At 39.0% G+C, this 14,443-nt stretch overlaps 3 protein-coding genes across 5 annotated transcripts in view; 2 read left to right on the top strand and 1 right to left on the bottom strand.

Moving 5' to 3' along the window:
- The window catches only part of wnk4a (WNK lysine deficient protein kinase 4a), a 56,097-nt gene extending 50,620 nt beyond the window's left edge, over positions 1 to 5,477 (top strand). For all 3 annotated transcript variants that reach the window (XM_085416922.1, XM_085416921.1, XM_085416923.1), the window contains 4 exons: positions 1,289 to 1,871; positions 2,228 to 2,433; positions 2,530 to 2,624; positions 3,782 to 5,477. In XM_085416922.1, the coding sequence (XP_085273048.1) occupies positions 1,289 to 1,871; positions 2,228 to 2,433; positions 2,530 to 2,624; positions 3,782 to 3,784 (887 nt within the window). In that variant the 3' untranslated portion in view covers positions 3,785 to 5,477. The remainder of the gene's footprint in view (positions 1 to 1,288; positions 1,872 to 2,227; positions 2,434 to 2,529; positions 2,625 to 3,781) is intronic.
- A 71-nt stretch (positions 5,478 to 5,548) lies between these two features.
- Positions 5,549 to 7,239, bottom strand: coa3a (cytochrome C oxidase assembly factor 3a). Its single transcript, XM_085416925.1, has 2 exons — positions 7,041 to 7,239; positions 5,549 to 6,099 (listed from the first exon to the last, which is right to left on the bottom strand). Exons 1-2 carry the CDS (start codon positions 7,237 to 7,239, stop codon positions 5,996 to 5,998), a joined length of 303 nt encoding a protein of 100 aa, XP_085273051.1. The 3' UTR covers positions 5,549 to 5,995.
- Positions 7,240 to 7,521: 282 nt separating this feature from the next.
- Positions 7,522 to 14,406, top strand: cntd1 (cyclin N-terminal domain containing 1). Its single transcript, XM_085416927.1, has 7 exons — positions 7,522 to 7,782; positions 11,588 to 11,663; positions 11,776 to 11,947; positions 12,039 to 12,201; positions 12,290 to 12,434; positions 14,022 to 14,112; positions 14,253 to 14,406. The coding sequence occupies exons 1-7, from the start codon at positions 7,608 to 7,610 to the stop codon at positions 14,367 to 14,369; spliced, it is 939 nt and encodes a 312-aa protein (XP_085273053.1). The 5' UTR covers positions 7,522 to 7,607; the 3' UTR covers positions 14,370 to 14,406.
- The last annotated feature ends 37 nt before the right edge of the window (positions 14,407 to 14,443 follow it).

The following is a 14,443-nucleotide window of genomic DNA, read 5'->3' as shown; positions in this document are numbered from 1 at the left end:
AGTGGGCACAGACCCAGACTCGTTCTGCATTTACTGTAAGGAGGACACTCAGTGGGCAAATCGAAGCACTGCAGGCCTTTTAAAACCCTAAATTGCCTCCAGATGTGAGCACATGCAGTCACACTTGGGCTACATTCCATCTCGTCCTCTACACCCACCAATCCGTGACGATTGTAAATCCCTGCGGAGTCACTTGTGGTTGTTGAAGGGTCTCTTAATTAAGTAGTCGGGTAGAAGTAGAATAGCAAGCTTGCCTCTCTCTGACAGAAACGGGAACTTCCAGTTAGCATCTGCAGTGATTTATCCCACTGCCAGATGGATGTGCTAAGATAACGTCCATGAGTTTTTACGCATCTGTTCGGTTCATTCTTTTTTTTTCTCTTGTTTTTTGTTTTTTATTACCCTTTAAAATAATTTTTACCTTTCCAAAAGCATGTATAAAATGAAACAATCACACTCAAACTGATATCTTTAAGTGTGTAGCATTTTCTCCTTATATCCCGGGAGTAGCCGGGAACCGATCTACCGACCTTCCGATTAATACACAACTCTACCTCATGCTCCACTGGCGCAGACTTCCATGTTGGAGAGCCTACATTTAAAGCTAGCTGGTTTTAAACATCCCTTAATGTGGCGAGGCCTCTATTCAAACATGCAAGCAGAGTAAAAGTGTGTAAGGAGACCATGTAAGCAAACAATGCTGGTTTAAACAGTGCTGTTAGCATTCAGGAGTCACAAAGCACACTGGAGAACACACTCTAACAAATTACAAACATTAAAAAAAGAGAATAAAAGAGGATGGGAAATAAAGGAATATAAATTTAGTAGAACAATGCAAAAATGACCCTTTTCCTTAAAGTTAAACACATTAAAACAAGTGGCATGAGCAGTACAAAAATGTAAAGTGTTAAACTGTACAGTGTAAAAAAGCTTATCTGTCATAAAACATGTTTGGGAAATGCCGGGTAAACAAATTAGCTGACTTTTAAATGAGTCCTGGGTTGTGTTTGATTGTGACTATCCATCATAGCTATATATCATCATATCAGCTGTCACTGCTATAATTTCAGACTCTTTAGAGGGAATTCACTTTAATGCTTAGAAATAACGCATGCTGAAAAAGCCTAATACACCTTTAGACCTGTTATTGTCTCAAGAAATATGTGACAAGCTTTTAATCAAACCCATGTGATTAGGAATGATTACAGAACAGTTGCTGCTGTTTAGTCTATGATTAGCTGTGATTGACAGCCTTTACATGTACGCATTTTCTTCCTCTACACTGCAGAAGTTCAGTCTGCATCAGTGACTGTTGGACGATTCCAGGTGACGCCCAGCATGGACATCCCTTTGCCTGATGCGCCTGCACCTGCAGCCCCCAAGCCCGCAGAGAACGGCAGCAGCCAGTCGGAGAGCAGCACAGAGGAGCAGGGTGAGTCTGAGGCGAGCCTGGCCACCTCCTTCACAATGACCCCTCCTCACCCACAACCCCGCAAAGGTTCTTCGGGAGTCCAACAGGAGGCTGACGGGCAGGCTGGATGGGCAGTGAGCCAGGAGCAGCAGCAGCAGGAAGAGGAAGATGAAGATGAGGAAGAGGTTATCGGGGAACAGCCAAGGGGGAGGAGGAGAAGCCGTCGAAGGGCATACAGCCTGAGCCTGTTGGGAACGTCTGCAGACAGCGGGCTCTCTGTGACGGCTGCTGATACAGAGGGGAGGCTGTGGGACGGAGCAGCGGACAGTCCACAGTACACCAATGCCCTTCACAATTTATGGATGATGACTTATAACCGCAGTGCTCCCTACCTAAGCAGTGATGACTCAGACAGTGAAGATGAGGACATGCTGGAAGAGCTTCAGGAGCTCAGAGAGAAGTAAGTGATACCACTTAAGATAGTTAAAGTAACGTATAACAAAAAAAGCTTTTTCAGGAACATTTTAAACTGTTTGCTTAGACGAGCTACATTATGAGCGTTCATATCTGGCATTCGTTTGAGAGCACTAAAAAAAAAAATTGCATCCGTTTTGATATAAAGAATAACGAGGAAATGTCGAGATTTGCCAGACAAGAGAACAGACTTATTGTCTTTACTGTAAACAGATTGTGTTTAGATAAACCCCCCACTCTCCCAAAGTCATGTTCAAATTCAGTACATAACTTAATCAAAGACCTAAATTAAAACTCTGATTGAGTGAGTCTTTAAATGTGCTTCTTTTTGTCCTTTATCAGACATCTGGCAGAAGTTCTGGCCCTGCAGGCTGCCCAGAAAAGAGAAATTGAAGAACTATATAAGAAGATGGGAAAGGTCCCCCCTCCGGGCATCGTCTCTCCTGCTGCTATGTTGTCCAGCCGACAGCGCCGCCTCTCCAAAGGAAACGGTTTTCCTTCGTCTCGCAGGAACAGCCTTCAGCGACTGGAGATGTTACCGCTTCAAGGTAACAAAGAATATTCCCTTCTTTATTTATTATCATGTAAATATGCAACAGCTTCGAGTCTGAATGAGTTTTATAAGTCATGTACTGCTTTCCAAGGTATCATTAGGAGAAACTCTCTTGGAGGCAGCAGCAGTGGCTCGCAGGACAAACCTTTTAAAGGCGTCACTTTTGCCACAGACCTAAGTAGAATGGTGAGTCAGCACTTCCTTAACAAGCTTTTGATTATATGACAAATGAAACAAGGTGCAGGTATAAACAAGTTAAATTTAGCGATTGTTTGCACATTAATTAACATAAACACACAGGTGTAGCCATAAAAACGAATTCATGCCTTTATTTTAATGCCGTTTTTAAAACGCCATTAAATTCAAATTAAGAAAAAACTTCCAATTGAGATTCACATAAAAAATGTTTTTCCTCTGATGTCTCCTCAACATGAGAGTGAGCTGAAATGTAAACATGGTCCTCCAGTTGTTTGTTAATGTGAAAACAAGACAGCAAAAATATTATTGTTGATCCAATTTAGATTGTCCCAAGTCTAAACCAATAAAGCCTGAACCACCAAGAGTAATCGTTATTCTCGTTGTCTTGACTCATTGGCCTCATATTTGTCACTAAACTTAAAAAAGCATCTTTCCATTAAATCCCTGGATCTAAAATATAGTCTGTATGCAAAAGATGGCCAAAGCTTCTGGGTCTGGAAAGTAAGGCCAATACTGAAGAGCCTTAAACTTGCATTATTTTTAATGGCCAGCAGGGGGCAACTCCTCCAGTTGCCTTCCCTTGATGTCTGACATCATGAAACACTCAATTACAAGTTTTGTGTCTTATTCAGTACAATATGATGTTCATTTTGTAAATTATAATACCACCCAGAGTCAGAATAGAGGATAAACCTGAGTTACATCCATTAGTCGTTAGCCTACCAGTGTGCAGCGTCCATCGGTTTCTCAGATGGTTTTGAAAGCCAGCTTCCAAACGGAGCCTTCACTTGCTAATAGGTCATGACTGCAAAAACACTTAGCTTGAGGCTTCAATTACTAATGGGTGATGTCACAATTGCCACATGCATCTTTTATATGCAGTGTTTAGCTTAAACTGTTACATCCATTAAGTCAGCTAATGTGTTTTATCATCCAACTGTTACTGCTAACTGTTTCAACGCCTATAAAAACAGACTCAAAGACTTGGTCCAACAGATTGAGTTACATTTTCTGACCTGAATGTGTAGAGGAGGCCAAAATGTCAGGAGAGGTTTATACTCTGTAGACACCCTTTAACCATTGTCCTCCATACACAACAAAAAAAGCATTGTTCTAAATCGTATTCTTATATTTCACTTTTCTAGTAACAAACTCCAAGCCAAGCACGCCGTTATCTGGACTACCTCATCTGAAGTGTGACTGCAGTGGTCAAACCTGTCCTGTAGGAGGATCGCTTTAACCCTGGCACACCTATCTGCAAACTGCTCCCTGTCCGCCCATGGCCACTTACCTCAAATGTATAGAAACTCATCACCAGTGGAGCTGGATTTACACAGGAAGTGTAACCTCCAGATTTCAGCCCATTATCTCGACCTGGTGAACTTGTTGCAGCTGAAGCACAGAATAGCAGCCAAGTGACACGTTCGTGTCTGCTCTTTGTAAATAAACTGTCAGATCCCAACGGTTCGGACGTAACCACCTTCATTCCAGGCTGCCGCAGTGCTCTGCACAGTGTCACATCACGACATTATTTTTATCTTTTTGCCTGAACGCAGTCAAGCGGCGGTATGCCGTGCCGCAGCTGCCGAGTTGCAGCACTTTACCACGATTTTGACGCAGAACGACAACAGTTGCTGTTTTCCTGCTTGTCTGACTCGCTGCTGTTAACCTAGTCTGGAGCACAGAAATGTGAACAGTGAGACTGACACACACACACACACTGACAGCTATTACACACCTCACTCGCTGTAGTTTGGTAAAGATGTCTCAGCAGCTGCACAGTGAACATACTTTTTTTTTTTTTTTTTTTGCTAGAACTGTGATCAATGCCTTCCAGGGGCTTCATTCAGTTATTTGTTGTAGTCTTTATCTGGCTTCCTTTAGTGATTTGGACACCTATGTTTTCTCTAGACTCAGCTTGAAGACGTTTGACCGCAATTTTCAGATGTAGTGAAGGTGATTTTTTTTTTTTTTCTCCATTGGACAGCTGTGTAGTAAGATATCGTGTCCCAACAGGTGAGAAATGTTGTACGATTCTTCAGCAAAAGGCAAATTTAGTTTTAAACACATGGGCAGAAGTTCAGTTAAATGGTGCACAAGTGTAAAAATGTTACGCATCACTTTCAAAATCTGGTAGCTGGTTTTAAAAAAGGGGGGAAAGGATGGTGAGAAAATCCACCTAGACTTTATACTACTGAATTCCTGTTAACTGTACATGTGTATATAACGGAATTCATTTATAGATCATGTTTACAATTTAGGAGCAAATTAAATACTTCATCTATCTTAATCCTTTCTCAAACAAAAGTCTGATTGTTGCTTATTCCAGAGATCAAGCACATTGTGCACTTTAAGTCCACTTGTAGTTCTCAGTCATTTAACACAGTTGTGTGTAAAACTATTCACTCAAGCGAGAGCTAACGAGTTTTCCTGTCATTTTTCCCCCCATAGATGATAATCTCCCGTTTCATGTTTGATCACAGACGTGATGATCTACCCACCCATGGTTTTAAACAATGTCTATTTTTGTGGGGTGTAGAGGAATCAGTCAAAGCTGTGAATCTGTAGCTGTTGCCTTAAAATATTCCCATCACACACTGAATTTCTTGGCACCTAAACTCCCAAATCTTAATATATTAAAGGAAATAAAGTTTCTAGTCCAGATTTATTTGAATGTAAATATATAATTGTATTGCTTCCTGAAGCTGCTGTCCTGCCATGCTGAATCTGTGCCTTTCCCTAACAATGTCTTATTTTGCTCTTGAGATTTGGTGGCTAGATCCAACTCCATATATTAAATTTTGATGAAAATAAATGCAATTCTAAGTATTACGGTGTCTTGTGTCATGTTTACTGCTTTCTGTCTCGTTCTTAAATAAATGGTAATACAGAGACATAGCTGTTAAGCAATCTAATACATGAGGCTTTTATTTCATAAATCAAAACTTTATTAGCATAAATAATGTTATTTTTGCAGTTTCACTAGCATTCTCTATTGTTGAAGGCCACTGTAGATTTTTAAGTCATTAGCTGACTGATATTTTTTCATATTCCCTTTATTTTAATCATTGCTGGAAACATCAGGTAAAGGGTGCCGATTGTGCTACAGTGTAGCTTCTAAGGTCATGATCAAGTCAGCAGATTGGTCCTTACCACTGACAGGTAACTTCTTCAAAACTACACCACACTTAGTTAAGTCAGCCATACAATTGCCTTCAAATCAAGACCAAGTCCAGCTGTCTCAACATTACAAAAAAGAACAGCAGCCATGGAATATGATCAGTGGCATCATGAGTCCTCCTCCTTGTTAAGTGCAGGACAGAAACAAAGTCCAACAACAAGCAGATGACGCTTAAATCTCAGTTGGCACCGGTTTTTGGTCCCTGCATTCTCGCACGCTTGGCCTCCTCATCGATCTCATCCATGATCCGCTCCTGGGAGACTGAGTAAAATGTGTAGCCATCTAATTTGGAAGCAAGTGGTTAAGAGAAATATTTGAAAGAATGAAAACAAAACAAATTTACCGAAAAAACTAAGTACATCCCATGATTAAGTAAGATAACTTCATTGTCCTATTGGATGACCCAATTCTGAAGAAGAATTACCTGTTGGGACAGATGGCCTCAGATTTGACACTAGAATACTTATACAGGGGAGTTCATGATAAACTCAATGATTGCAAGGTGTCCGGATCCTATGGTTGCAAAACAAGTCCAAATCATCACACCTCCACTGTGCTTGACAGCAAGGTGTTTGTACTCATATGCTGTGCATTACGGTCAATCCACGTTGGTCTCGTCTGTCCAAGGGACATTGTTCAAGAAGTCATATGGTTTGTTCAGAAGCAACTTTGCAAACTTATCAAGTGCATTTGATTAGCAGCACCTGGCTGCTACTGACGCGCTTAACTGCCATAAGAGTGGATGAAATTTTCAGATTTCGACATCTGTCATTCAAAATGCCAGTGATGCGTTCAGGAAACACGTTTATCCCAAAACACAAGAGGAAATATCATTGCTTTCAGTTAATGGATTTCATTGATCAACAGAATAATAAATTCCTTCAAACGAGGTGCTCCGGAGGCCAGTTTTCGCTGCCAGTTTCAGGGTTGGTTAAATTACCAACCCTGAAACTCTTAATGAGTTCTCTTTTAAACGCAACAACACTGATGTTTACCTTTGGCAGTACACTTAAATCGTTTTACACCTACCTGAGCTAGCTGTCACGTTAGCATTCAATGAAACTGACAGCTATTACTCTAACTTAAGTAAGCCGATACATTTGCGTCTGTCTTAATACTTGGTAAACGAGCTTAACCTAACTCCTAAACAGAGGACACAGCTTAACGTTAGCATGCTACGCTAACGTTACATAGTTCCTTGCGTTGACGTTTGACAAGGATACAAATTCCCAACACGAGCGCACCGATAGCGAGTCCCGTCACCACGTTTCGTGTCCGCAGCTTCGACGTTCTCCTCTTCCACTGTTCCAGTTCCACCTGTCTGATAAAATGCATTTGATCTTGAGAAAGACCCTCTTTGGTTGGGTCTATCCTGGCTGCGTATGGAGCGTTGGATTTCTGAGGCGGCGTTTTGTCGGCCATATCTGCACTTCGTGAGGTTAGCACGGCGCTTTCACGATTGTTACACGCGCCGCTGCGTTCTAAACACTCTGCTCTGTCAAAGCGCGCTGCGTGTGTCCTATCCGGGTGTTATCAGATCTGCGCTGAGAGGAACCGCCAAGAAAACAACGTGTGCAACTTACAAATGAGTCGCAGAGGTAGTTTTTGGTTCCTGTTAGAAGACGGTCCTACGGGGGAAACATGCGGGAATAGCGCCATCTTTTGGAAAATATAAGACGCAGGTTATTTATTTATGGGTGTCTAGTTTTGAAAAAGTAAATAAACTTAAGAGTAGTCTGTCACATAAATGTAGCTGTCTGTCGTGCTCAGAGTAAGTTACTGAAGGTAAAATGGCGAAAAGATTATTTTTTTCTCCAAGTAAAAGTAACGCAGCAGGTGTAAAATTCGGGAAGGCCTCTTTTGACCTACTGACTGATTTTCTTGTAAATCTGGACAAAAGAAACAAAGATAACCTCCCGAGTTCAACGAAATATTGCGGGAATTTCAAAAATAAGAGAGTCATTGGTGAGTATTGCTCCGTTTTATTATTTTGTAGAAAACATTTGTTTGTCTTTTATTCGTAACGGTAATTTAAAAAAAAATATCGCAAGATTTTCAGCTGGAATCACGTGAATAACCGTTTTTCTTTCCGTTATTGCTAACTGAAATTGATCAATGAGCCAAGTAGAACTTGTTTTATTATTATGTATTTCTTTGTTTTTATTTGGATTTTTTTAAACCTTCCTCCAGATGTCTGAGATTTTATTTTTATTTTTATTTTTTTACTTTTAGATGTGGTTGTTTTGTGTTTGCCGTTTTTTGTAGATTTTTTAAATGCTCACTATTATAGAGTTTTATTTGTTTGTTTTGTTTCTTAACATGCCTCACATATTGTTCTTTTATATTTTTTGTATGTCGTTTTCTCCTTTCCTTTTTCATTACTTTAGTTTTTGTTATTTTATTTGTAAGTCGTTTTTCTTGTTGTTGTTGTTTTGTAATGGTGGGGGAAGTTCAGAATCTGACATTATCAGATCTGCTTTGAGAGGATATAGTACACAAATTTGGGGTATATGAAGTATGCTATGTACTTCATATATCCCAAATTTGAGAATTTTCAGTGATTAAAAACCACCAGGTCATTACATACCCTATAAAATAACTTAAGTGAAATCATATAACAAAATAAAACATAATAAGCCAGAACAAGTGAGTTCAATAAGAAATAATAAAATATGATAATTATAATAAATAAAGAAAATAACTCAAACAACTCAAATGTTAAAAATCAAATTAAGTTAAAATCTTAATACATTGAAATAATGTGACAAGAAAGAACATTTTAATTAAATGCTATTTTTGAAGCTGGGAAAAAAAAGTTTTAAAAAAAGTTCAGTAAATTCAATAAAGCAGGGGTTTCAAACTCCAGGCCTCAAGTGCCAGTGTGCTGCAGGTTTTAGATCTCACCCTGGGTCAACACACCTGAATCAAATGATTAGTTCATTACCAGGTCTCTGGAGAACTTCAAGACATGTTGAGGAGGTAATTTAGTCGTTTAAATCAGCTGTGTTGGATCAAGGACACATCTAAAACCTCCAAGACACCGGCACATAAGGCCTGGAGTTGGACACCCCTGCAATGAAGCAAAATAAAACAGAAAAAAAATGCTTACTAAAGTCATTTAAAAGAAAAGGCACAGCAGAAGTATTATACCATGAAATATACTGCTAGCATAAGAGAGAACAGCTGGCTCTCTGCTAGACAGATGTGTTGTAAAGAGCCACAATACAAACACAACACTTTGTGAGGCCAACTGTCTTTTTATAGTCTTGTAAATGCCCAATAAACAAGTGCTAAAGCAAACTGAGGCTGGCTTCAATGACAAACTTGTCCAAACTGTCAAAAACTAAACTAAAATCATTATGTATGTTTGGATTACTTTTATTTAGTATTCTAAGTAAAACATCTTTGGTTATGAAAAATAAATTAATTTATTAATTAAACTAAATCAGGTTTTTAACATGTTTTTACTCCTATAGCTGTTCATTTAGTTTTACTTAACTGTAGTGACCTTGTTCAGATAAAATAATGTTAAAAAATAGTCCAGATGAAAATAATGCAGACTTAAAGTAAAACTGCAGCATATCATCCATGGTAGATAACCTACTATAAACCACTACTGTGTACACACCAGACTTACAGCAGAGTGTCTTTTGTGTATTTCAAGCCTTTGGGGTGAAGTCTGTCTTTTGTCAGCAGGTAGTGACTAAGCTGTATAGGACTACCTCTGAATGGCCCACTAAGCCTCATTGCACCCTGTAATCACTCTGAAGTCTTTCATACATCTGGATCTGTGAACCCTGTCATTATGGAGGTCGATTCACAATATAAACTCCTTGAGGCAGCTGAGTTTACCAGCTAGGAGCATCTCCGCAGACAAATCCTGTGAGAGAGGATGAGGAGGAGCAATGGAAAACAGTGATAATAACTTTTAATGAATCCATATGCTTCCTTGTAGCCCACAAATCAGCTAAAATACCGTTTATATGGCTAGATTTATGGGAACAGCCTTGTGAGGAGTGCTTATCAGTGTTGGTTTCACCTGTTATTGTCAAATGTTGCAGAGATGAGGGCCTAAATGTAAAGTCTCAAGGAGGCAAAGGGAAACTTAAAGCAAGCCATTTATTGAGTTGCTTTAAATTCAAAAGATGCAGTTCAAAAGGAAAACTGAAAACTAACCTGCTAAAACCTTAAATCTAAAAACACACTAAGGCTGGAAAGCAGGTAGAGAAATGTGAGCAGACACTCTGACTGTATATACACAGGCAGGCAATTTGGAAAGGTAGAGACAGCTGGGGAGAAAGACACAGCTGAATTAAATCACAGAGTACAAGAAAAGGGAATGTCAAATTAAAACAGAAGGTGGGATGGCTTAATAGCATAAAACACAAATACATAATACACAGAGGATGCAGAGAAGTTAATAATAACTTCCAAATTATATTTTTAAAATGATGAAATGCAAGGTTTGAAACAGAGATACAAAAAATGGGCAGTTTATTTCTAAAACTTGTCATGTTTGAGTCATAATACCTCAAATACCTTTACATGTACATGTAATGAATGTGGAAATTGTACTTTTTTTTCTTAAGAAAGCTTAGCTTGTTGTGTGAATGAACTGTCCATAATTTTAAGACTAAAGGAAATGGAAACATTTGGAGATTTTTTTAAGGTTTATTTATCTCACGGGTTATGTAACTTGTAGTGGTCCAGCCCACGTGAAATCAAATTGGGCTCTATGTGGCCTATGAAGTAAAATGACCTTCAAACTATTCCCTTACTTATTCTATTTCTAAGAATAAGGACCCCACCCATCCTAAACTCATTTTGGACACTTCTATCCATAACCTTATTCTTTTGTTATCTATCCAGATCTAATGAACTTATGCAAGGGCTGGAATGTGGATTAAAGCAAGAACTATTTTCCACATCTTCAAACTGTATCTGCAAAAACTGGCACCCAAATGTGCATGATGCCAGGTTTATGCTGGTGCCAGCGTGACAGGATGTGAACATTGATGCTTCCCCCCTCAGCTGGATGCTTCTTTTACTCGTCTGATTTAGATCTGAGAAGAAAATAGTTCCTCTATGCAACTCCACACAGCCACAGACCATACAAAGGATAGTAATAATAATGTGTTAGTCCCCGTAGGGAAATTACTCCTCTGCATTTAACCCATTCACCCAGTGAGGCAGTGGGCAGCCACCAGTGCAGCGCCCGGGGAGCAGTGTGTAGGGACAGTACTTTGCTCAGGGGTACCTCAGCGTAGCTGTTCAGTGGATTCAAACCCCTAACCTTCCAATCATGGGGCAACCACTTTACCTACTGAGCTATCCCTGCCCCTTTTTCCTTTTCTTTTTTTTCTTTTTTAAATAATAATAGACATAGCTTTGTAGGATTAAAAAAAGTGTGGCCAACCCAGAATTCCTCTAAACCTGCAAATTTAAATATCCATAACAATTTCTCCAGCTCCAAAAAGACTTTCAGTCCTATAGTTGTTTATGGGGAAAGAGCTCTGATCTCTGTAAATAACTTCCTGAGGACTTTATGGGCTAAACCACTAGGTAGACGTCTCTGCAGCTAAGATATCTTAAACTGGTGAACTCACATCAAACTAGTATAGATTTCTAAACACCACTACAGGTCAGAGGAAACATTGGTACATTTGAATTTGGGGTTAAGTGTCCCTTTAATAAACACATGACGTTGCTTCTAAATTATTTTGAATGTTTTATGTTTTGCTCTTGTGCCTTCCTCTCCTGTGTTACTCAGAGTACATCTTACTGATAACTAAAGAACTGAGACTGGATCCACTGGTTGGTTACCACGCTGTTGAATTACTTCAAAGGTATGATTGAGCAGCACATGTAACTTTCCCTGTTGGTTACACCCTGTGTATTACTGGTTTTAGTTAGCATACTGTCACTTATAATAATAATTATAATCATTATCTTTGCCAGGTTCATGGTCAAATACATTGAAGATTTCATAACCGCACCCACACCTAAAGGTGCAACTTCTAATCGTCCGAGAAGTTATGAGGATGCTGTTTATAACAAACTGAAGGACAAATTCCCGCTGATCATCTTCTCCTGTGTTCAGCTTGCGAACAAACTGTCTCTGCACAGTCATGCAAGTTCTGCCTTGCCAATGATTACTTATGTCAGTTACCCTGAGATCGCAAATAGAATAATCTTGCATAATTCTTCCACACCTTTTGCAGATGATTGACACCAATACTGCTGTACACTTTCTACACTCAGTCGACTGCACTGTATCCAAACAGGCTCTCCTGGAATCAGAGCTGATGGTCTTGAAAGGGCTTAAATTCAGACTAAATGTCCTCAACCCACTGACTTATGTGGAAATACTTCTGGAAGTTCTCGGTAAGGGTCCATGTATGCACAGAAAAGTTTATTACATATTATAAATATTAATGTCAGTGCTTTGAGATGATTACATAAACTCTTGTAGGACACAATGAGCCATCAGTCCCTATGAAGCATCTTTATCACTACTGCCACCATGTTCTCCAGTTTATCAGCCTGGAGAGGACTGCCATCTATGAAACCTTGTTAATGACAACCACTGAGCGTGTCAGCCCATCCAGGGAACAGAGGTATTAGATTTGGCTTTAAGAAAATATTTCTGATAGATGGTAGAATGGACATGCAGCTTTGGAGAACATTCAAAGGTCAGATGGTCCAATCACTTTTCTGTGACCTTGATGGGAAATGTCATGAGATCCATTAAAGATCTGAAGAATTCATAAGGACACAGGGAAAGAGAACCACAACGAACCTCAGAGAATCTGACTGCACTTGCATTAGCTGTTTAATAATGTGGTTTTTGATGTTAAGACAGCAATGTGCTGAAATCTGACTACAAAAGATTCATCCTATATAATTTGCCCTTTTCACTGTCCTTATAATACTGTTTTATACAGCTCATAATAGAGAAACTGTGAAAATATGACTTCATTACTGAAGTTATAAATTTAAATAAAAAGGAATAAATGGCCTATAAAGTGAAATGAAATGTTTGTTACCCTGAGATTACTTTCTCAGCCCATCAGCTCATATTTCCAGATCCAGTGTAATTCCTGCCTATATTAAGGCTTTCTCTGACTGAAGTTAAAAAAAATTAATCCCAATCATAAAGGTTGGCAATACAGTAGCAATTAAACTGAGGATATAACTGACTGAGTTAGCAAACTGAATTACAATAAACCTTAAATAGCTCATGATCTTGATTTAAAGACCTGTTTCCTTTTTTTTTAACCTTCTTCAAAACTTAGCAGGTTATGGCACAAAGTTGAACGTACAATTAAACAACATTTACATGATCTGCATTACTTACATCATTCATATTGATCCTTTGGTCTGATGATGTATTGCTGTGAATTATGGGACAGCTTTATCTTCTTTCCTTTCATAAAGCTTGGTCTGGTGTATTCTCTGCTGAAGGAGGTAATACAGGAAGCCCTGAAGCGCCATTCTTTAGTATTTAGAGAATTCGACCAGCTCTTTTTTTGGTTGTCACACAGATACTTCAGTGTCACTTCACTTAATTCAAAAACCTACAGCTTGTCAGGCCAACTAGTGTTCATAATAATTTAGGATGATGCGGTACAGTACACACTGGACAGGTCAGCAATCTGTTGCAGGGCTAACGCAGAGAAACAGCCAACCATCACGCTCACATTCACACCTACAGTCAATTTAAAAATACCCATTAACCTAACCCCATGTATGTGTTTGGACTGTGGAGGAAGCCAGAGTACTTGGAAAAACCCACACAGACACAGGGAGAACATGCAGACTCCACACAGAGGCCCCAGGCTGGATCTGAACCCTTCTTGTTCTCTTGCTTGCAAGTAAAAACAAAAACAAAACCCCAACATTTTTTGCCATCCACCTCAAAATCTCAGGTTACTTTCTGAAAATTTCAATTGAGTTCAACTTAGTGATTTTCTCTCAAGTTTGAGTTATTTACCTGAAATTTTGAGACTATGTTTTCTAAACTGTGTAATCTATTTTTTTAAACAATGCTGGGAGTGAAAAAAATATTTGTAATTAATCAACTAAAGCTGAAAGCTGAAAGACTTTTAATGCCACAACAGACTGATGTCAGTATAGAAAATTACCCATCCACTATTTTTGATTTTGTGTGATTTAATATGTCATCAATCATTTGTGAAAACCAGGGAACAATTTGTACCAGTGACTGAAGACTGCATGCTTCTGGGTGTTGGTGTCATCGCTGTGGCTGCATTCATCCTCAGAAAGTGGGAACAGGTAAAGTAAAATTTCTTTTTTTATATTACACCTGCAACAGAAATTGTTGTCACTGTAAAGGTTCAGATAACCTTTTTAAGTAACCTACTTGATTTCAATTAAATTAAATATGAATCTAATCGAACTGTGTTTAACTGTAGGTAGTTGGAGAACTGAGCCACATCACAAGAATCTCAAAGAGAAGCATCACTGATTTTGCTCACGCGACTTTGGTGCACATTGTTGGCATCAGCTCCAGTGTCACTCCACTCTCATGACTGGCATGAGAAGAAAAAAATCTGTGTGCTGCAATAAAATGCCACCTAAACAAATAAAAAAATCACTAAAGATT

The sequence above is a fragment of the Rhamphochromis longiceps genome, linkage group LG8 (assembly GCF_057381845.1).
Source record: "Rhamphochromis longiceps isolate RC_006_pf linkage group LG8, R_longiceps_female_GT1.1, whole genome shotgun sequence".
In the NCBI taxonomy this organism is placed as follows: domain Eukaryota; kingdom Metazoa; phylum Chordata; class Actinopteri; order Cichliformes; family Cichlidae; genus Rhamphochromis; species Rhamphochromis longiceps.
This window is presented reverse-complemented; position numbering and strand designations above follow the sequence as displayed.

Coding starts and splice junctions, on each gene's coding strand:
- cntd1 (XM_085416927.1), top strand. CDS start 7,608: ATGGCGAAAAGATTATTTTTTTCTCCAAGTAAAAGTAACGCAGCAGGT. Junction 7,783..11,587: donor CAAAAATAAGAGAGTCATTG/GTGAGTATTGCT, acceptor TGTGTTACTCAG/AGTACATCTTACTGATAACT. Junction 11,664..11,775: donor GCTGTTGAATTACTTCAAAG/GTATGATTGAGC, acceptor TATCTTTGCCAG/GTTCATGGTCAAATACATTG.
- coa3a (XM_085416925.1), bottom strand. CDS start 7,239: ATGGCCGACAAAACGCCGCCTCAGAAATCCAACGCTCCATACGCAGCC. Junction 6,100..7,040: donor TGCGCTCGTGTTGGGAATTT/GTATCCTTGTCA, acceptor CTTCCAAATTAG/ATGGCTACACATTTTACTCA.